This window comes from Bos indicus x Bos taurus, chromosome 24, assembly GCF_003369695.1.
Source record: "Bos indicus x Bos taurus breed Angus x Brahman F1 hybrid chromosome 24, Bos_hybrid_MaternalHap_v2.0, whole genome shotgun sequence".
NCBI lineage: Eukaryota > Metazoa > Chordata > Mammalia > Artiodactyla > Bovidae > Bos > Bos indicus x Bos taurus.
In genome coordinates this window covers 57,069,975-57,093,746 of record NC_040099.1, presented here as the reverse complement: position 1 = coordinate 57,093,746, position 23,772 = coordinate 57,069,975, and the positions used below count along the sequence as shown (strand labels likewise).

Below are 23,772 nucleotides of genomic sequence, written 5' to 3'. Positions count from 1 at the left end.
CACATAAGCAGTAAAAACAGCCTTTTAGAATTTTAATCTAGGGCATGTTATCAGCCCTTCAGTTCCCTTGGCCAATGACTCTGAGGATTTCAAAACGGATTTGGGGAATACGTGTGATTCTAGGATTCTTCTTAGTGACTCAGGAAAAAAGTTTCCTTGTCTCTTCTTATGGAAGTGATATGGGTATTTATAGCTTGAATATATATTACTAAGAACTGCCGATTGTCTAAGTTTTTACTCTGTGATTTAAAAAAAAAATCAATTTAGAGCTGTATGTGTGTGTGTTTTCATGAATGAAGGCTCAAACCAGTTGTGTACTGGTTTCCTACAATAAATCCAAGTTTCTGGCAAGCTCTGGATCCCGTCCTGCCTAATCTCCCAGACTAGTGTGTCTCATCGAGCTTCCTGTGGTGATGAAAATGTCCTTTATCTAGTCACTAGACACACATAGCTACTGGGCATTGAAATGTGGCTCGTGCAACTGACTGAGGAACTGGCTTTTAATTCGGTTTGAGTTAATAGCGTGTAAATACCCTCACATGTCCATGTGGGATCTCGCCCTGGGCTTGGACAGTTCCTATCAGAAACGGCCTGTAACTCAGGCAGCAGCCGGCTTTCTGAGGAACTCGAGTTCCCTTAGGGGTGGGATGAACCAAAAATCAGAGGCAACCCCTCGGGCAGTGTCTCTGCTGGAAGTAAGCCTCCTTGGGAAGTGCTTTTCTACCCTTAGTCCTCTGAGCTTTAATACTGAAAGCCCTCCTAAGGCTCCGCACTGCTCTGAGGATAAGCTCTAGGCTCCTAATGACTTTTATTATCTGCTCACCTCTCACTTTCTTGCTCATCACTTTCCCCGTCATCTGGTGATTTCTCATCACATGGATAGACTTCCGTTCCACCATCGGGCTGTGTGCATCCTTACCGCTAGAGCTTTGCAGACACTGTGCCCTCTGCCTGGAATGCGCTTTCCCTCCCCTTCACCTGATTCACTCCCCCCTGTCCTGTGGGTTTCAGATTGGATGTCAGTTCCCATAGCATCTCCTCTGGGAAAAGCTTTCTGGAGCCCTCCTCGGACAGGTAGGTGTCCCTCCTGGTATGCATGCTAAGTGGATCCCCGTCATACCACCTAGCACCCTTGATTGAAGTCACTGATTTTCCTGTACGTCTCTCCCTTTATACTGTGTGTGCGTGCTAAGTCCCTTCAGTCGTGTCCGATGCTTTGCGACCCCATGGACTGTAGCCCACCAGACTCCTCTGTCCATGGGGATTCTCCAGGCAACAATACTGGAGTGGGTTGCCATGCCTTCCTCCAGTGAATCCTCCTGACCCAGGGATCGAACACAAGTCTCTCACGTTTCCTGCATTGGTATGTGGGTTCTTTACCACTACCACCTCCTGGGAAGCCCCCACTTACACTAAAGCTTTGCAAAGTGAGGTCCCTGGACCAACCATATGAGCATCACCCAGGCATTGGCTAGAAGTGCATGTTCTCAGCTCCCAGCCTAGATCTCCTAAATCAAAAACTCCAAACACTGGGCCTAGTAAGCCCTCCAGGGGAGCCCGATGCCACTTCAAGTTACCGAACCACTGAGCTAAACCATACACTTCATGAAGGTTCATGACTTCCTATTCGACACTATGTCCCGTAGCACACTACATGGCTTGGAGGAGTAGATGTTCAAGAAACACCTCCAAACACGGTACTTTGGTTATGCTTTGGGCTGCTTATCCTGTAAGGAGATTTTTACCTGAAACCAATTTAAATTTCTTCTCCTTTTGCCAGAGGATATGAAGAACTGAGTACTTTTTATAAAAAAAAGTACATTCTATATATGCATTCTAATATATTCAATGTATATTGAATATACGTTCTAATATATTCAATGTATATTGAATATACGTTCTAATATATTCAATATATATGTATATTATTTTTCATATTCTTTTCCATTATGACTTCTCACAGGATATTGAATATAGTTCCCTGTGCTATATGGTGGGATCTTGTTTATCCATTCTATATATAATAGTTTGCATCCGCTAATCCCAAACTTTCAATCCATCTCTCCCTCATACCAACACTTGTTATTTTTTGTTTTTGATACTTGAGTACTTGAAAGAGAAAGTTAACTAGGATAGCGTCAGAGAAAGAGCCTTTAAATTCTTTAAATGTATTTCTTAGATCAATTAAAAGTTATACATTGAGTACCTATTATATAATAAATTGCTAAATTGAAAGAAATAAAATCAATAGAGTTTATTCCAGTTGCTCCTTGAAAATGTTTGTCTAAATTTGATTAAAAAAGAAAAAAAAACAGGCATGTGTGTTTGTGCTCAGTCACTCAGTAGAGTCTGACTCTTTGCAGCCCTATGGACTATAGCTCACCAGGTTCCTCTCTCCATGGGATTTTTCAGGCAAGAATACTGGAGTGGGTTGCCATTTGCCTTCTCCAGGGACTCTTCCTGACCCAGGGATTGAGCCTGCATCTCCTGCGTCTCCTGCATTGGCAGGCGGGTTCTTTACCATTGTGCCGCCTGGAAAGCCCCCATACCACACTTGATCTTAGCCAAAATGTCGAGAAATGGAAAAAGTATATGAAAATGTAAATGCTGACATGTTACTACTAGTTCCTGATACAAGCAGTGGCAAAAGAACTCCATCTTTAGAGATTTTCTGGACAACTATTCCGGTCTTAGAATTTATCCTAAGGAAATAACTGGATAAGTGTGCTGTGACTCTGTAGAGGATGTAAGAGAATATAGAAAAATTCTCTGCTTTTAAGGCCTGAAAATGATTAGGGTATTTATGATGTTGACCACTTCTGCCCACTCTTCAAACAGTTAAAAGTTAGACAGTCCCTCTGGGAGCTTGCGTGTGTAAACAGGTGAGTCCATGCGGCTGACCAGGGAGGGAGTCCAGGCTGGGATCCATAGATAGTGAAGAAATTAATCATTAAACATGCAAATAATCAAGGATTAACTTGATGAAGCGGTTGATGTGAAATTGCCAAAACCGTAGGAAATTTTGCCAAGGATTTTTATCTTGGTAGGAAAAATAAAAATGAGAGGAGTCAGCCTGTGTTCTAATCTTTCCCTTTAAAGAAGGTATGATTATATAATGCGTGAGTTTTACTACTGAAGTAGGGTGCTATCATGGGAGCAGTCTAATCAAGCAGTTCCGGCGCGAGTGTAATAAGTGAATATAAGAATACGTTCAGCTTGGGGAATCTCCAATGTACGATTACACATTGTTGATAAACAACCCGAGACTATTTTGGGCTGATGGGTATAGCCTGTCTCTGGCTGGCAAGATACACACCGTATATGGTGGCAGAGGTGTCAGATGTCAAGACAGCTTCTATTTCTGAAAATAACACTTTCTCATTCTGAGAAATCCCACTTTTATCCATTATGCAGAGATCCAGGCCGGAGGAAGTATTGCTGAGATTATTTTGAGTTCCAGAGTCTGGTTTCTGTGACATCTTTTTCCTTTCCTTGGGAGAGTTGAAAAAGCAGGTAATGGATACGCCCTAGGCTGCTTTGTTGTGAGCGGCTGGGAGAGTGAAATATTTAATGTCTCCCTCACTACTAGGGTGACATTTTCCTGCGGCCCGAGCACGGCAGGTTACGAGCTAGGCATTCCCCTCCCCATTAATGATTCAACAAATGAAGGTGAATTTGAGCCTCAGCCTGGGCTGTAGTAACTGCTCAGCTGTTCCTGAACTGTTGCTTTCATCACACGTTTCTTCTAGTGTTTACTCCTCTTGCATAAAAATTAGGACAGCTAATGTTTATTGCACCCTCCCTGTGGGTCTGTTCCTGGAATTCCTATTCCAGGAATTTCTAAATATTCGCTCATTTCAGCCTCATGGCAACCCCCAGAGGCAGACACTATTATCTGGCCCATTTGACAGATGAGAAAACAGGAACAGCAGTACTACTTGATGAACTCTTCTGAGGTCTGGCGGCTGCAGGAGGTGTGTCTCCAGAGCCCACGCCCTTTGCCATGCATGTGGTGGGGACGCTGGGTCATGGCACCGGGACATGACCTTGGCAACTAAAGAAATGGGACTTGGTTCCAGTGTCAGCCCTGCGGCAACCAACTGTGGACCTTCAGTGCCGCCTGTCACCTTTCTCAGCCTCTTTGTGCATCCTGGAAGTGGGGGGTGGTACTGATATTCTACTCAGTTATGGGGGAGAAAAAAAACTAACAAAGGGGGGGACAGTGGTCAAGAGTCTGCCTGCCAGTGCAGGAGACCCAAGAGATGTGGGTTCCATCCTTGGGTGGGGAAGATCCCCTGGAGAAGGAAACAGCAACCCGCTCCAGTACTCTTGCCTGGAAAATTCCATGGACAGAGGAGCCTGGTGGGCTACTGTCCACAGGGTCTCAGGGAGTCGGACATGACTGAGCAACTGAGCACACAGTATTTGAGCTAAAAGTAATTCTTAAAAAAAAGTTGTTGGGGAGGGAGGAGGGAGGAGGGTTCAGGATGGGGAACACATGTATACCTGTGGCAGATTCATTTCGATATTTGGCAAAACCAATACAATATTGTAAAGTTTAAAAATAAAATTAAAAAAAAAAGTTGTGCGGGAGGGAAGGGGTAAATTGGGAGACTGTGATCGATAAATACACACTACTAAATATAAAATAGATAACTAATAAGGATCTATTGTATCGCACAGGGAGCTCTCTTCATTACTCTGTAATGACCTATGTGGAAAAAAAAATCCAAAAAAGAGTGGATATATGTACATGTATAACTGACACACTTTGCTATAGAGCAGAAACTAACACAACATTGCAAATCAACCATTCTCTAATAAAAATTTTTTTAAGTTATAATGCACTAAAGCAAAGTAAATGCTAAATGTTCTTAGTGATCCAAAGAGCACACGCGCCTCTGCAGGTCCCATACAAATAGGGCAGCCCCAACCTAGAAAGAGTTCTCCGTGACATTTCACTTTATGCAATATTCAGTGAAATTCACTTTTCACTTTAGGAAATGTGAAATATTCATCTTGGCTTAAAAATACTCTCCTTTTGACCATAAAAAGGTTTCTTTCATGAGTTATTTAATATCTATCTGAGTTCTCATGACTGCACTAAGCATGTGGTCCCTTCAGAGCCTATGTTATGAATTAGGACACAGTGCACTGCGTATGATGGTGACTTAATGGTAATACATTAATTTTAAGGCTTTTTGTTTTGTTTTGTTTCTTTACTTTTAATTGAGGAAGATTGTAAACATGTAGAAAAATAGAGTCGTATAATCAACCCTCTTTCTTCATGGCCATGGTCGGTGGTCTTTCATCTATTCCTCTGTTTCCTCCCTTCCCGATGTTATTTCAGAATAAACTTAGTCAATGTATCTTTCCATCAAACCTGTTTTGAAATTTGTTCGTTTCACTTTTTCCTATCATGGTTGTTTGCCACTCAGACTTTGAGAAAAGCAAACATCTGCATTAAAGGTAAGTAGTTAGATTACTAGCTGTAACTCTTCCCTAGATGGTGCCAGAGTGATAGTTCTGTTTGTTTCAATGCGGTCCACTTTTAGGGGGTCTTGGAGTTATTACCCTCTAGAAAGTACTTAGTGCCTTAAAGGATCGTAGTTTTCTGAAGCCTTACCCCAGTGCCCAGACGAGGTGATGAGGGAAAGGATACAGGATTTGGATTCAGATAAGATCTGGTTCTGGTCCCCTGCTTGCTACAAGCTCTGAGAGTGTGGATGTAACTGTGAACTCTTAGCTTGATTCTTTATGTGTAAAGTTCATTCATTTGGTAGTTCTTCTATTCAAAGGTCCACTGTATGTCAGACCCTGTTCTGGATCATGGCAGTATCACAGAGAATAAAACAAAAATAATTTACTTTTCAGTGACGTTGTATAGCTCAAGGGCATTAGTGGTACGTGAAAACTTGCTGCACACTCTCAAGTAAAATATGGTTATTATTATCTTTATTTTCTTGGATTGCTTTTCACTTGAAAACTTCAGTTCACAAGTATTCTAGGCTTATAGTAGTTTTTAATAAACAAGTTTTATTAAGGAGAAAAATATTACTCATTCTGTCATAGCTGGAATGTCTTCCTTAGTTTGTTACAAATGGTTACTTGAGTCTGTGTACTCCGCTAAGGGTTTTACATGAGATCAAGATTGAGCTTCACAGGGACCTGTAAGGTAGGCCTTGCCTTTACTGTACAAATGAGGAGACTTAGGCCATTTTCCCCAAGGTCCCAGGAGCATAAGAGGTGGAGCCGGGATGTTAGCCGTGTCTGTCTCTTGGTCTTCAGACAGAAGCCCTCAACCATCCCTTGATCCTGCCTCACTTGGGAAATAAGAGAAAGAGGGCTTGGTCCTGAGCCTTTGGAATTTGCTTCTCCACGTGAGACAAAAGCAACCACAGTACAGGGTGGAATACAAGGGAAGGGTTGGGCAGACAGCAAGTTCTTCCTAAATGAAAAAGCCCCTGCCTCGGGATTTGAGGATCTGCAAAAGGGATGGAAGGGCTCTGTTGCCTTTGTGGATGCTGGGAGGAGGAGGCCGCCGTGGCGTTGGGGGTGGGTGGGCCCGATGGGTGAGGCCAGAGCAGACAGCCACACAGCCTTTCTCATTTCTGGTCTGATATGAAACTGATCATTTCCGGAACGGAGTGCGACAGAAACCATCGGTCCACAGCTTTTGAAGACAACCTGAACGGTGGCCCAGATTCCCCCACTGGACCTAGGACAGCTGTTTCTTGAGAGTCACTGATGCAGATTTCAGAATGTATTTTTGTATTTGGTCTCAATACCAAAATTTTAATCTCTAGAAATGATTCCTCTTACTGATAGCCTAAGTGTTTAAACTGTGGCAAGCATTCATAAAGGTAGATCCTCATTGGTATGTGCAGACATACGCAGAATTAGCCGCATCAGGGCCGGGCAACATTGTTTTCTGTGTGTGGTGTGTAGACTTTGGAAATCTAACACACAAAGTCACCATCGCCAGATATCTGAGGTTGGAAAAAGCAGAGGAGGAGAGGGCGTGGCCTCTGAGTCTGACTGTAGCCAGCCCGGAGCCCATGGGCTGACCTGCTAGGCAGGTCCAGCTGAGGATTGTTTGGGGGTGGCCTGTTTTGTGGCCAACAACCAACTTTGGGTCTTGAGCGTAGCTTGGCTTTTTGTTGACTGTAGGATGACAGAGCATGCGTGTCACAACTCAAATATTAAGGACTGGCTGATTGTAAATCCAGAGCACAGGCCTTTAGAGTGCTTTAAAACATGCTTTGAAGAGATCTTAAATTGTTCCAGATACCTAAAGTTCAAATCCATGTAGTATTGAAAGGCTTTTGTGTAGGTTTTTCTTGGAGTGTGTGTTTTCATGCACATATTCATTCCTGACTTGGCTATGGAGGGTGATGGATTATTTAAGCCTCTCATTTACGGATTGATTGGTGCTCTTCTCTTCATTCTTACACTGTTTTTTCCTTTTCTTTTAAAGAGCTCTGGGCAGTCAGGAGGATTATTGGGTTGAAATGTTGAGTTCAGGACAGTGAGGTTTGCCACTTGTTGGGTGTTTGTCCCCGGCATTGGTTGATGATGGACAGTTGAGGATCTACTCTGGAGAGTGGAGGTGGGGGTGGGAGGTGATGGGGACATCCCTGGACATCTCAGTCAGAGCCTGCTTGCTCCCTAGACCCAGAGGCGACACTGGCCATGAGCCTTGTTTCCTAAATAGAGGAACGATCCTCCGGCCTCAACTCAGGATTCCAGAGCAGGCCTGCACCTAAAGCAGGGGAAGTCACACATTAACTATTACAAAACTTTATAGCATTTGTAGCCGTTATGATAAAAGTTGTGAATAGTATGTCGATAACAATAGGGCTGAGGAAGTCAATTTTCTGTTCGTTAGGGCAAGTCCTTGAACTCTGGGCCCTCAGAGCAGGCGGCATGGGAAAGAGCAAAAACTACTCAAATGTATTTACTTTTTATTTCACTTCAGCGTTTTAAAAAGGAAATGTTATCTCTGTATTACAATGCCTTTCTGTTGGGGGTGAGGCTGGAGTGGGGTCAGTCAGTTCAGTCTCTCAGTAGTGCCGACTCTTTATGACCCGTTGAACTGCAGCACACCAGGCCTCCCTGTCCATCACCAACTCCCGGAGTTTACTCAGACTCACGTCCATTGAGTCGGTGATGCCAACCATCTCGTCCTCTGTCGTTGCCCCTTCTCCTCCCGCCTTCAATCTTTCCCAGCATCAGGGTCTTTTCCAGTAAGTCGGTTCTCCGCATCAGGTGGCCAGAGCGTGAAAAGGCAGAAAGGGAGGGGCAGGTATTGCTCAATCCAGCACCAGCCTGGCCACTGAGTGCTCACGCTCCCGGAAGGCACATAGGAACTTTAAAGAGAAGCAAGTATTGATCGAGAGGGGAAAGAAAGCTCCAGAATGAATTGGCATTTTTCCTGGGGCCATGTTTTTTAGGAGATGGAGTGGAGACCTTATTTAATTGGTACTTTTTAAAACCTTGGAGCATTTTGAGGCTGTTTTAAGAAATGTTGGACGTCTCTATGGGTTGGTGTTTTCTCTTACAATGCAAATCAGAATAGCTGTTTGTGCAAGGCCTGCGTTAGTCATTTCTGTTTGCGCAGGCTGCCTTTATTTACATTAAATACCAGTTGTGGCACGTGGACATAGGTGCTCTGCGGCATGAAGAGTCTTCCCAGATCAGGGATGGAACCCATGTCCCCTGCACTGGCATGCAGATTTTTTACCACGGAGCCATGAGGGAAGCCCCCAGAATCCCACATTTACTGAAGAAAAACTATTTTTTCTAAGTTTACTTCTATATTATTGGGGGCTTCCCTGGTAGCTCAGCTGGCAAAGAATCCTCCTGCAATTCAGGAGACCCAGGTTCAATTCCTGGGTCAGGAAGATCCGCTGGAGAAGGGAACGGCTTCTTTACCACCAAACCACCAGGGAAGCCCCCAGAATCCCACATTTATTGTAGAAAAAGTATTTTTTAAAAGTTTACTTCTATATTATTAAAATTGAGCAGGAACTACAATAGAAAGATCTTTGAGGAGTATTTTATCACTGACATCCATTCATGGCAATAATAAAGTAATAAAAATTATGACTTTTTAGTTGGCTTTGCTACTGTTTTCGAATCTTCTACAGGGAATACACTCCTTATTACCTGAAAGCTGGGCCAACCAACCCATCCCCTTTGTAGGTCTCTGCGGTTGCAGCCTGCCCCTGACTAGCTGTGGGAACTTGGATGAGTCATATTAAATGATTCTACACCCAATTCTAGTGTGTGTGTGCTTTCTCACACCACCAAGCAATTTTCTGACCCCAGGTGGCTGTCCTAAGTTTGGCATAATTCTGACACTATCTGCCTGGAGAGAGCCTCAGATCCTGTGGGTTACGAGCTCAGCCCTACAAGGCGGCTCTCTCTCCAGTTCAGACGCCAGAGGCAAGTGCAGGTTGCCACCTGTGCTTCTGACCTTCCAGCTGTAGATGGGGGGTTCCAACGACCTCCTTGTGGGCTTCAATTACCTTGCTAACACAGCTCACAGGACTGGAATGATTTACTTATTCTAGATTACTGGTTTATTACAAAAGGCTGTAGCTCAGGAACAGCCAGATGGAAGAGACGCACAGGGCAAGCCATCCTCCCCATGTGTCCACCTGTTCCCCAACCCAGAAGCTCTCCAGACCATCTCCTTTAGGACTTTACAGGACTGCATCTTACGGCGTGATTGGTTAAATCGCTGCTGGACAGGGAGGCCTGGCGTGCTGTGATTCATGGGGTTGCGAAGAGTCGAACACGACTGAGTGACTGAACTGAACTGATTGGCAGTTGATTCGATCAATAGCCCCTTCCCCAATCCGTGGATGCTTTCTGAAAGTCACCCCATTAAATAGCAAAAGGTACTTTTATAACTCTCACCACTTAGGAAATTCCAAGTTTTTAGGAGATCTATGGAAAATCCCATGGACAGAGGAGCCTGGTGGGCTGCAGTCCATAGGGTCGCTACGAGTCAGACACGACTGAGCCACTTCACTTTCACTTTTCACTTTCATGCATTGGAGAAGGAAATGGCAACCCACTCCAGTGTTCTTTCGTGGAGAATCCCGGGGATGGCAGAGCCTGGTGGGCTGCCGTCTATGGGGTCGCACAGAGTCGGACATGACTGAAGCAACTTAGCAGCAGCATACCAGGAATAGGACAAGGACCAAAGAGCTACTTCTTATTATTTAAGTCACGATATCACACACATCTCTCATTCTTAGTTTCTGGGAGAATGGGTCAGGGCAGTGGTCATTATATCTTTTTTTTTTGAAAGCCACAGTTCTTCAAATAAAAATTCTATTGTGCACCATAGATTTAAAAGAGAAGGCGGCCGAACTGCTGGCTCCTGCTGCCCCAAGGGCTCTGCTAAGGACGCTGCCAGTGGGCACCCTGGGGAAACCAGTGTGAGAGGCTGGGCAGGAGAGAGGGTGGGAACCAGGCAGCTCCAAGACCGGCTTCCCTCCAGGTGAACGGGGGGCAAAAGGCAGCTCATGTAAAGGCAGAGACCTGGGTTCTAGGTGACACTGAGGAATTCCCTGGCAAGGGAGGACCCTGCTTGCTCATAATGACCTCCGTTTTATGCTCCTCCCGTTGGTCAGTGTCCACAGAAGTTGAACCCTGAGTGGAGATATTGGAGGATGTCAAGGGCATCCAGACTGGACACGCTCCCATCCTAGCTCCCGCCCAAAGTTAACTGTGTGTCTCTTAGTTATGTGTCTCCTCAGCTATAAATTGGATTAATTATCTCTTCTCCAGCTTAACCCCATGGTAATGTTATTAGGTACAATTAAGGCATTGAGTGTTGTGACTAAGAGCATAGGCTTTCAACAAGGATTCTGATCCCATGTACTGCCTGTATGCCCTTGGGCAGGGAACTTAACATCTCTGTCAGTTTTCTCATCTGTAAAATGGGGCTAACAATTGGACCCTGAGCAAATGAAATAAAATAGTACTTGCCAGGCATTCAGCTCATTGCCTGATACATAGGATATGTTTGTTTTGTTTTTGGTCACTCAGTCGTGTCTGACTCTTTTGTGACCCCGTGGACTGAAGCCCACCAGGCTTCTCTGTCCGTGGGATTTTCCAGGCAAGATTACTGGAGTGGGTTGCCATTTCCTCCTCCAAGGGGTCTTCCTAACTCAGGCATCAGACCCGCATTTCCTGCATTGCAGGTGGATTTTTTTTTTTTTTTTTTTTTTTACCCACTGAGCCACTGGGGAAGCCCTTATAGAATGTGTCGTGAGCTCTTTTTAAACACTCACCACCCTCATCTCAGAAAAACAGAAGCTCTATATTATAAGACCCTGATGCTGGGAAAGACTGAGGGCAGGAGGAGAAGGGGGCAACAGAGGATGAGATGATTGGATGGCATCACTGACTCAGTGGACACGAGTTTGAGGAAATTTTGGGAGACGGTAAAAGACAGGGAAGCCTATCCATGCTGCAGTTAATGGGGTCATAAAGAGTCGGACATGACTTAGTGACTGAACAACAATATTATAAATATTCTCATAAATCCTTAAACCTATTGAATATGTAGAAACTTAGATACTTCTGTTAGTTGACCTGTCCAAAAATCTGAAAGCCAGAACAGATAGTATAGCTGGCTGCCTGTAGGAAACTCTGGAGATTGTTCAGACCAAATGAGTGTCCAGGGGACATATGAAATATTAACCACATATTTGCAGGACAATCCTGGTCCCAAGCTTTGGGTGTGAATTCAGCTGTCTGGGTAGAGTTTGTAATCTAAGCTGAGTCTTCTAAGCTGACTTTAAATATAGTAGAGGAGACATTGATTAAATATCAGGTGTGGCCTTCATCCCTTAAACCTCTGGGACCCAGAATTTGTGAAGATGTTAACATTCAAATGGACCAAGAAGTAAGACTCTGTGACAGAGTGTAGACATTCATAAAACCTTGACAGTGTCTAGAAAAGATACCAAATATGTGCACTGATCATCCTTGATGTGTCAGTCATACATACTGTCTACTTAAACCTTGAAACATCTTTACATATGAATATTTGGAAAATTTATGACATCTTTATATTAGAAAAAAGTACCAGGAGGGGGTTTGTATTTTCAGTTGAAGCTCCTTGGAAGAAAAGCTATGACAAACCTAAACCGTGTATTAAAAAGCAGAGACAAAAAAATAAATAAAAAGCAGAGACATCACTTTGCCAGCAAAAGTCTGTATAATCGAAGCTATGGTTCCAGTAGTCATGTATGGATGTGAGAGTTGGAACATAAAGAAGGCTGAGGACTGAAGAATTGATGCTTTTGAACTGTGGTGTTGGAGAAGGCTCTTGAGAGTCCCTTGGACTGCAAGGAGATCCAACCAGTCCATCCTAAAGGAGATCAGTCCTGCGTGTTCATTGGAAGGACTGATGCTGAAGCTCCACTACTTTGGCCACCTAATGGGAAGAGCCGACTCATTGGAAAAGACCCTGATACTGGAAAAGATTGAAGGCAGGAGGAGAAGGGGATGACAGAGGATGAGATGGTTAGATGGCATCACTGACTCAATGGACATGAGTTTGGGCAAACTGTGGGAGACAGTGAAGGCCAGGGAAGCCTAGTGTGCTGCAATCCATGGGGTCTCAAAAAGTCGGACACGACTGAACAACAACAGACTTTTCAGATGCAGATTATAGTGGGATGAGGAACAACTAACATTTTAAATCATCTTGTCACTGGACCTCTGCCCAGGGCTCTTGAGGTCTATTGTGTTTATTGCAGGCAGCCTGGAAGTTTAGTGAAGGCTGGTGGTTTGGGGTCTCCAGCCACACAGAGTACAGGTCAGCCAGGGCTCTAAGGAAAAGAAGGATCTAGACTAGATGTCATGGCATCCCATAATCCTTCAGTCCATGGGGTCGCAAAGAGTCAGACAGGACTGAGTGACTAGCACACGCAGCCACACGATCCTTAGGAGGGAATCGGGATTTTACGTTGACTAATGCACTGGGAAGGTGATGACGATTATGATATGAAAGATAAAAAGGTAGGTCTCATCTCTCCTGCCCTGACACGCCAAGCATCCCTTTTTTGGTCTCAGACCGCCTCTGGATGAAAGCTGGCACTTTTGGCTTTGCAATCATTTGCAAAGAAGCAGGATTGATAGTAAGGAAAAAAGGTATGGCTGGGCGCTCTGACACGTCTTTTCTCTGCCTTTGACCAGCTCTGAGACAGATCGTAAGAGATTTGAGGGCAAAAACATCTGATTGAAATCTCATTTATGACCCTGGAGCAGTTACCTAACCTCTAGAAAGCCTGCAAAATGAGGATAACACCTGCTTTTTAGTTACATCGTGAGGCTTTCAGGAATTGAGCCCAGCACCTAAGTGACTGCTGAATGGTCTTCAGTTGTAAGCGGGGGCGGGGTGAGGGGTGGAGGGACCATCAGTTGTTGAGTTATCACTTACTTGGCTGTGCTGGGTCTTCACCACTGCTCGGGTTTTTCTCTAGTTGCGGCAAGCGGGGGCCACTCTGTCCGTGGGTGCGTGGGCTTCTCACTGCGGCAGCCTCTCTCGTTGTGGAGCGGGGGCTCCAGGGCGCGTGGGCTTCAGTAGGCGCGGCTCCTGGGCTCTAGACGTAGGCTCAGTAGTTGTGGCACAAACTTAGTTGTCCCCGGGCATGTGGGATCTTCCCAGAACAGGGATGGAACCTGTGTATCCTGCACTGGCAGGCAGATTCTTAACCACTGAGCCACCAGGGAAGTCCTTGATTGTTGATTATTCCAGAAAAATAAACACACACATTGGGTTTCTTTCTCCAGCAAAAATTCTTTTCCAAAATATACATGTATATATTATTTATAGAGATACTGTAATAGGACACAATTCTAATTTCAGTCTTTCCTCCAATTTAATATCGTATTTAAGGCATTTCCTGTGTTTCTAGGGCTGCCATTTTTTTGCTACTCTAAAATCATAACTTATAAAACTATTATACTGGTGGACATTCAGGTGGTTTCCATTCCAGCTTTATATAGCTGACAACAACAATCTAAAATTTTTCTGTGAATACTTATTTTACTTGTTGAATTGTTTTTGTTGGAAATTTCTATGAATGAGCTTACTGGGTCACATATTACAAGTATCTTTAGTGTATTGGTACAGGAAAGTAAAAGTGTTAGTTGCTCAGTCGTGTCCGACTCTTTGCGACCCCATGGACTGCAGCATGCCAGGCCTCCCTGTCTATTGCCGACTCCCGGAGTTCACTCAAACTCATGTCCATTGAGTCGGTGATGCCATCCAGCCATCTCATCCTCTGTCATCCCCTTTTCCTCCTGTTTTCCATTGTCATATATCGATTTCATTGCGAGCAGCAGTGGTTGTGCGTGTGTGTGTGTGTGTGTGTGTGTGTGTATGTAGGTGTGTGAGAGAGAGAGCTTTACAACTGCCCAGCATTAGATATAGTCATTGAATATCGTTAACTTAATAGGCATAAAATGGTGTCTTACTGTTTCATCAGTATGCCCTGTAATTACTTGCAAGAGTAATCTTTTCCTGTGTGCTTATTCCCATTTACTTATCATATCTGCCCTTTTCCTACCCTTTTATTCAAACAAGCAGTTCCTCTTGAATCTGAATGGGGAATACAAATCTCTTTCCAAATTTTTTAAGATTTATGTTCAGTTTTGCAAAATGATGTGGATTCTTATATCCTTTTGTAGTGGAATCTTTTTGTGAATTGCATCCATCCATCAATAGGCTAGTGATTCTTCAAATATTAAAATGAATTCAACTCAACAGATTAACTTTTTGTTTTACCTTGGAGGTTTGGCTTCCAGGCAACTGTCAGTTGTAAAGCCCCAATGATTTTATATCATTCAAACACTAACATAATTGAAAAACCTAATCATAGAAGCAACAGTAGTGAAGTAAAATGGGACCATTGTCTCTAATAAGCAAGGATGAAGCTTGAATGTAAAAATAACCATGCTTTTCTCCTGGTAACTTTCAGTATGTGTTATAAAAACACGTTGTGGATTGAAGCTGAATCTCCAAAGTAAACATATGGGGAATTCTGGCATTGTTTTCCTATGAGAATATTAGTCTTTATTTTACTTTTTTCTTAGTTTTCCAGACAAAAGAATGGCAGCCCCACCCGATCTTAATTTGAAACACATTTTTCTAGTTGCCACCACCCTAAGTTAGGCCTGTGTTCCTTCTTGCTGCAGCTACATCCGCTCACCGAGTGTTACTGCTAAACGTGTCTGCAGAGGTCATCGGACCGAACTGCTTGGGTTTGCAGGTGACAGAACTGTGCCTGGGAGATGCTCAGTGTCCGCTGTGACCTCGGGATGGTCTCCCTGCCCGGCTGTCACCTTTCTGGCCACCCACACCCCTCTGCTATCAGATTCATCTTCTTGAGGCGCTGGGCAGATCGGCTGTCTCTCCTTGTAAATACGCTCAGTGCTCCCTTCCAGTCGCTGGAATGAAGTCCATGTCAGGCCCTCTTAGGCTGGGGGAGTGGACTCCAGCCAGCCGCTCACGAGCCCGGTGCCCTAAATCTTTCAGCCGGGTGGGTATCTTATACTTCCCTGTGACTGGGTCTTCACTCCAGCTGTTCCTCGTTTCTGAAAATCTCTCTTCCACCCTGAGTACCTGATCCGCTCTGTGACTCCCACGCACCCTGCCCAGCTCAAGACAGCTTAGAAATGATTACTGATTTCAGTATACTTGAGCATGATATAAAGGGAGAAGCTTTTAAATTTTTGCAACTCTTTGGTGTAGGAGAAACCTGTCTGTAGGCGTCAAAGTTGGCTTTGTTTGGTCAAGTTCTCCGTATCCTTTGCTTACGTGTTTCCTGTGACTCAGGAGGCGCTCAGATGGTTTGTAGACAAGGAGAGCAGTTACCACCTGCAGTTGGGAAGTGGGCTCTGATGCTTCCTGCTGTGCACGCGTGCTCAGTCATGTCTGATTCTTTGTGACCCCACGGACTATAGGCTGCCAGGCTCCTCGGTCCATGGGATTCTCCAGGCAAGAATACTGCGGTGGGTTGCCGTGCCCTCCGGGGAAGCTCGATGCTTCCTGGATGGATCTTCGATTCCAGCCTGAAGCCTCGATGCGTGTTCTGCATCACACCTAGCACAGAGCTGGGGATGTGCTGAGGGGGTGAATCCAGTCGGAGCTAAATAACCTTGGGAAGATTCCTTAAGCACCTTAGTTTTCTCTTTGGTAAAAGGACAATGGTAGCGCCCGACCATCCGTCTCAGAATAATTCCACATTGACTGTGCACAACGACGTGCACGCAGATACTTGCGAGTGAAGGCAAGGGGCAGCCTCATAGTAACAGGAAGTGGCCGCTGTTACTAGGCTATGTTAGGGAGCCCGCGACAGAGCTGGGGTGGCAGTGTCACCAAGAAATCCTTTTAAGTTTTATCAGGAAACTGACAAAACTGCCCTCTCTGAGAGGCAAAATTTCCAGATTCCTCTGCGCCTTTTTTAACGTAGTCATCCCGGTTGTGTGATATGAAGTGGGAGTCAGTCTTCTCTTGTGACAAAGGGCCCTGGGGTGGTCTTTCTGAGGAACAGAGGACGAAGCTGTGGACCCGGAGAAGCCTTTTGTATCATGAGTAAAGGCCTGACTGAGCTGTCCCCACAACGGTGGTATTAATGGGCCCTTAGTTTGATGCTGGCGCTTTTCAGGTGGCGCTAGCGGTAAAGACCCCGCCTGCCAGTGCAGGAGACACAACAGACGCGGTTCAGTCCCTGAGTTGGGAAGATGCCCTGGAGTAGGAAATGGCAACCCTCTCCAGTATGCTTGCCTGGAAAATTCCATAGGCAGAGGAGTCTGGCGGGCTATGGCATGGTCCACAGAGTCGGATGCGACTGAGCACAATTTCATGTTAGTTGTCCCAGACGTCTAGGTTTTCGAGGCTTCAGTTTAGAAGAACATAAAAAAATATAACCTTGTTTATCCTAGGAACGATAATTGTGTTGTTTCTAGAACAGTGTAAAGTTTGAATTTAATCTAGATCTTAGATAGGTTTTTATTACTCTTGGTTCGTGAGATTATTCTTGTCTGCTTACAATGGTCATCAAGCTTGTCAGATTTTGCTCTCAAGAGAATTGAGTAGATTCCAGATAGGGTATGTGGCCTGTGTCTGGACTGACTTGGGTGATAAAGATTGCTGCTGCCTCTTTAATGGGGCTCCTCTTGGAATAAATGGAAACAATAGCAGCCATATTAGGTATCTTACCATAGAGTTCTCGTTATTTGTGATTAATGGTATGTGTATTAGTTTTCTATTACTACATAACAAATGACTCCAAAACAGCAGCTGAAACTCATCTCACGACTTTTGTGGCTCAGGAATATGAGCACTGCTTAACTGTGTCCTCTGCTTTAGGGTCTCTCTGTTGTTTACTCACTAAGTCGTGTCTGATCTTTGCATCCTCATGGACTGTGGCCTGACAGGCTCCTCTGTTCGTGAGATTTTCCAAGAATACTGGAGTAGGTCCCCTTCTTCAGGGGATCTTCCTGACCCAAGGATCGAACCCTCAGCTCCTACATTGTAGGTGGATTCTTTACTGCTGAACCACCGGGGAATCTGCATATCATGATAATATCTCATGTTAAATATTTTGTAATATTTTTCTGTAATAAAAAATATCTGTATCTAATAATAATCTGCTTTATCTGTAAGAATAATAGTAATGAATAGGCAAATGAAATAAGAAATCCATGTCAGAAATACCCTTTCTTGCTGAGGACTTTACGGAGCCATAAAAAGATGAAGAAGAACAAACATGACTGCCGTGAGTCTCCCTTCCTGGTTTAGGCTGGGCCACTGCGGACACAAATCCGTTTGTACCACAAAGACATCATTGATCAGGGACTCTTGGCCTCCCCAGCCTCTGAGTGTGTCTGTGTACAGGTCAGACCCTGGCCGTGTCAGGACACTCCTTGTTCCTCCTTTCCCTTCATTTGAATCTAGGAACCTTATGATCGCAGCGAAAGTTTGTACTTTCGTTACTTCTGACCTCAGAGTTCTATTGCAAGGGCAGAAAGGTATTTCTTTGCGCCTGAGTCTCCTTTTTCTCTCTCCTTTAGCACCCCATCCACTACAAAAGGAACAGAGAATTTCAGGCATTCAGTCACTTGACAAGTATTTCATAGCCAAGTATTCAAAGATGACAGATGATAGATGTTAGGGGTTCGAGTTTGGAAATCCTGCCATTTACTCCTCCTATCTTCTGGGGTTTATGACCAAGAGGATTGAATACTGCAGAAGGCAGGACGGAGAATGAAGCATCTTCTCCTCTTCCCTTCCAAAATGTTAAACAACCCATCCAAGTGGTAAACTGGTGAATGGCAGAGCCAGGATTTGAATCCAGACCTGTGTTCTTTTCAATGAAATTATGCTGCTTCTCAGCCTGAGCAGGAGCTAAAGATTCTGTTTTGCTAAGATCATGTGACCAGAAAAATCCTTGAATGCTGTATTACGTTGACAAGTTTTCAAAAGTCCTGATAAAATTTTTGCTGCCTTGCTCCAACATTTACTCACCTTTCCATCTGCTGCCATGATTGTAAGCACATGGATTAATGATGAAATGCCGAATTGGACTGGGTATGAGAAGACGCATAACCACAGCTTCCTCACATGAAGCCAGAGATGACGGTGCGTTGTTCCCTCAGTATTTGGAATCGTGCGTCCTCTCCAGTCACACAACTGTGCTGCAGCTGAAAGAGTACCGTTAACAATCAGTAGGGCGAATGTATGGTTTAGGGATGTTTTCCCACCACTGGCCCCGGTGGTTTGTTTCACACCTTCAGAAAGCACCCATGATGTGTGCAGGTCGGTTGTAGTTGTGTCTGGCTGTGGGCGTTAGTTGTTGACCGCTTGTTTTGTTGTTCCCTTATTATCTTTTGTTTTAGTTTGGGGGTCAGCAGACTTTTTGTGTGTAAAGGGCCAGATAGTGAATATTTTTACCATTCATTGTCCATCACAACTATTCAACTCTGTTATTGTGTAAAATTGGCCATAAGCAGTACATGAAGGAATGAGCAAGGATGTGTTCGAATAAAACTTTATTTACAAAAACAGACGATTGGCCAAATCTGGCCCTCAGGCTGTCACATGCTGACTCTTGTCTAGACTGTAAGCTCTCAACGGCAGAGACAGAAGGGCCTCCTGTGTGGTTTTTGGAGAGGATGCTCTCCTTGACCGCCATTTTGCAGTGTCCCCACGGGGCCTTTCTTCTGTGCATACACAGAAAGACAGAGCTCTTAGGTGGTTTTTCCTCTTCTTATATGGACAGGAGAACTGTCTGATTGGGGCCCCACACATATAATGTTGTTTAACCTCCGTCACTTCTTTAAAGGGCTTCCCAGGTAGCTCAGTGGGTTAAGAATCCACCTGCAATGCAGAAGTTAAAGAAGACATGGGTTTGATCCCTGGGCAGGAAGATCCCCTGGAGGAGGGCATGGCAACCCACTCCAGTATTCTTGTCTGGAGAATCCCATGGACAGAGGAGCCTGGCGGGCTGCAGTCCATGGGGTCGCAAAGAGTGGGACACGACTGAAGCGCCTAAGCAGCAGCACGTTTAAAGGCCCTGTCTTCAAGTGCAGTTACATTAAGAGTTAGGGCTAATCTTTCAGTTTGGCGGAGGCAGTTCAGTCCATAATCCACAAGAAGGGTCTAAGCAGGAGAAAGGCATGACTCTGAGGGACATGCTAGCTGATGGTGGGAAGTCCTGTTAGATTGCACCTGCGGCATTTAAGGAGCAAGATTGTGGTGTCCTGCATTATGGTGGTGGCTGCGGGGATGAAGAGGAGGGAGTGGGTTGGAGGTGTGTGTTTGGGGAGAAATGTCTCAGGACCCACACATAATTTACATATCTGTATCCCTCGGTAGGAGACATAAGGGACGCGGGTTTTCGAACCCTGGGTCGGGAAGATCCCCTGGAGGAGGGCATGGCAACCCACTCCAGTGTTCTTGCCTGGAGAATCCTGTGGACAAGAGCCTGGTGGGCTACAGTCCATAGGGTCGCAAAGGTCGGACATGACTGAGTGCCTGACACTTTCACTTTCATCCCTCAGTAACCTGGGTGGCAGTTCAGTTCCTAGTGCCTAAGGTCGCAGCGTGTGCCTAGTAGATGCTCAGTGAAGGTTGAATAAATTCACAGGTGTCTGTGAAGGGCTGGAGTGGTGGGGACAGACATAAAGTTTCCAAATCTGTATTTTATGTAGTGCCTGCCTGACAGGATTATGACTAGACCTGGAAAGCTGCTCCATGTCCCCAAGAGCTTCAAGGGAATGATTTCCTACAAATTTTTCTTCGGTAGTCTAAGACGACAGAGTGTCTGCATATCACACACACTCACACACACGCACAGCAGAGAGCTTCCTGCTCAGCTCAGAACTCCCCGCCCAGCCTTCCAAGGCAGCCACACAGATCTGGCCTGGAGTGGGTGTTTGGGTGGTGAGTGGGCGGGTTGTGCAGTGGCTATTTTCTTTGGGTCACGTGGCTTGTGGTTAAGAAGTCTATTCCTTTTTGTTTGTCTCCTTCAAACTCAAAGGACTGGATCCAATCTTAACACGGGAAATAAACACACAGGCACTCGGCAGTAATGATGACAAAACGATCGCTTACGAAGTGTTTCTATAGAAGGCATTTATGCCACTAACCTGGATACTTACACATGCTTAGAATGGCAAATGCATGCTGTGTGTGTTTACTATTAATAACATGGGCTTCCCTGGCGGCTCAGATGGTAAAGAATCCGGCTGCAATGCAGGAGACCTGGGTTCGATCCCCGGGTCAGGAAGATCCTCTGGAGAAGGGAATAGCTACCCACTCCAGTATTCTTGCCTGGAGAATTCCATGGACAGAGGAGCCTGGTGGGCCACAGTCCGTGAGTCACAAAGAGTCTGACATGACTGAATGACTCACACACTTTCACACGCTTTCTATTAATACAATAAGGAAACTTTCTCCGTGGCGCTTTCAGGCCTTTGCACGCCATGTGTGCCCTTACGATGGAGAGATGAGATCCTGATTCTGTCACTTACCAGCTGAGCCCCAGCCTCCTTATCCGAAAGATGGGTAGATAATATCTACCTCACGGGTTTGTCCTGCTTGATATAAAATAGGTGTCCAGTACATGGTCACCACTTTTATTATTTTTGTTCTGAAAGATTTCTGATGAAAGTCTGCCCTTAAGAGTTTGAGAATTTTTAAAAGTGTGTGTGTGTGTTAGGTGTTCAGTTGGACACAACTCTTTGTGACCCCATGGCCTGTAGCCCACTAGGCTCCTCTGTCCATGGAATTCTCCAGGCAAGAATACTATTCCCTTCTCAAGAGAGATTCCCGACCCAGGGATTGAACCCAGGTCTCCTGCATTGTAGGCGGATTCTTTACCGTCTCAGCCACTAGGGAAGCCCTAAGGAGTGTATTAAATTTAAATACTAGCTAAACCATAAAACTGCAAGTAAGGCCAATTAAGCAAGTGTAAAATCCCAAGAAACTGCCATTTACTAACCCATAGAAAATTAGGAAAGAGGGAAAATGTTTTACTTGGCAGTTAAAGGTTTTAACCCTGAGTCTGCCTGCCCTTAAGTCTACTTGTGTTTTGCAGTAGTCCAGTATTTTACTTGGCTTCCCTGGTGGCTCAGTGGTAAAGAACCTGCCTGCAAATGAAGGAGTTGTGGGTTCAGCCCCCTATGTCAGGAAGATCCCCTGGAGAAGGGAGTGGTAACCCACTCCAGTATTCTTGCCTGGAGAATACTGGAGGAGCCAGATGGGCTATAGTCCATGGGATCGCAAAAGAGTCAGACACAACTTAGCAGCTAAACAATAGCAATACTCATTGGATATCCATGTTGCTTCTGGGTTTTATTTTAAATAATGTTGGACAAAATCCTCACTTAAATATTTGAACATTTCTTAGATGTACACTTATTATAAAAATTTAGATGTTTAAGATGCTAGATTTGGTAAAAAGTGTGCAGCCAGCTAAATAGTTCCACTCAAGGCAACTAACCCTGATTAAAATATCTAAAAACTAAAACATGAAAGTGGAATATAAACGATGAATCCTTGGAAAGCAACTATTCTTACCTCCAAATTTCAGTAAATATTTTACAAGTTGTCCAGTGTTGTAAAGGTTTGGTTTCCCCCTCTGTAGACTACAAATAGCAATAATACCTTCACTATGTTGATGTGGAAAGTTTCAAGGAGCCAGTGTTGATAAAGCATTTCATTCAGAGTCCCTCATGCAGTTAACACTAAATAAATGTGAGCTGCCACTATTAATGATACCGAGTACATGGAGGTATGATGCTTATGTATCAGTAAATAATGCCAGGAAGTATTAGTGTAAATATATTCCTAATGTAAATAGAACTGAGGTTGCACTTGGCACTTGTGTGGTGTCATTTTATGCAGTGGTGTATACACAAACACAAATTCTAAATATAAGGAGTGGGTGGTCACAGGAAAATAGGCTAGAATGTGTTTTCAAGAAGCCATTAGGAAAATTTGAGGACTAAGCTGGTATTTAAAATACATCACACAGTAAAAGCTCAGAATATTAATGTTAATTGCAACTAGATATTGTAGGACAGTGGTTTTCAAACTTTGAAAGCAGGGCACACTTCGCAAGAGAAATTCAATTCCATTAAGACCCACAATGCAAATAAACATATGTATGTGTCAGCTTTGTAAAAGTGTTTAACCAAACAGTACTCTTTCTATGCCTGCTGTACTCTGATATTTTTAAATCCGTTTCATTTTATTTTAATGTTGGTTGTGAACCGATTAATTTTGCTGGGTAGAGACACACAATTTGAAATAAAACCTTAAAGCTTGTATACCCTTAAAAAAAGTTGGCAGCTACATTATTGTTGTAAATTCTCACCCAAGCATTTAATCAATAATGAATGGTTTTGTTCTTATTTGCATGATAAGTTGAACTTTGGGGGTCCTTCATCAGTCATATGTCCATGTGGGTAAATAACGTTCTGTCAAAAGCGTCATAAGCGAATACAGGAAGAATTCAACCAAAAACTAGGCACGGGTCCTATCTCACTCTGGTTTCCCTTTCTTTTAAACCAGGTAGTTCCAGTTTGCCAGCAGAATGAGTACAGAAAGAGACTCAGAAACGACGTTTGACGAGGATTCTCAGCCTAATGATGAAGTGGTCCCCTACAGTGATGATGAAACAGAAGATGAGCTTGACTACCACGAACCTGCGGTGGAACCACAGCAGAATCGGGTTAACAAAGAAGCGGAGGAAACCCGGGAGCCGTTCAAAAAAGGTAACGTGCTGGAGTCAGGAGACCAGGCACCTGTCTGTCCTCACGTGGGCAGTAGCAACAGGTGCAAAGGACGGGTGCTCCGGGAGGCGTCTTCTTTCTCTTGGCTTCGGATGAAACTTGATGGGCTGGGAAGGTACACAGTGTCCTCAGAGTGGTGGGGCTGGTGGACCATAGCTGTCAAGTTCTGCAGAGAAAACAGAAGGTTCTTGCTGCCTGTCTCTATTTTTAGAAAGGAGCTGAGTGGGGAAGAATTTGCTTGTCACCACACCCAGGAACCTTGGAGTCACCATAACGTTTGTTCAGTCCTTTGTGAATATAAAATGGTTTTGACTTTTTAGTAACAGGGGGAGAATGTGTAGGTCTCTGTCACGAGGGGCTGTGATGCAGCAAAGAGTGCTCCCTGCCCCGAATCAGGGCTGCTTCAAGGCCGGCTCTGGACCACGGACTGGCAGACAT

At 44.5% G+C, this 23,772-nt stretch overlaps 1 protein-coding gene across 2 annotated transcripts in view; it reads left to right on the top strand.

Moving 5' to 3' along the window:
* ATP8B1 (ATPase phospholipid transporting 8B1) overlaps positions 1-23,772 on the top strand; it is a 151,347-nt gene that overhangs the window by 74,881 nt on the left and 52,694 nt on the right. For both annotated transcript variants that reach the window (XM_027525642.1, XM_027525641.1), the window contains exon 2: positions 23,114-23,316. In XM_027525642.1, coding sequence (XP_027381443.1) covers positions 23,136-23,316 — 181 coding nt within the window. In that variant the 5' untranslated portion in view covers positions 23,114-23,135. The remainder of the gene's footprint in view (positions 1-23,113; positions 23,317-23,772) is intronic.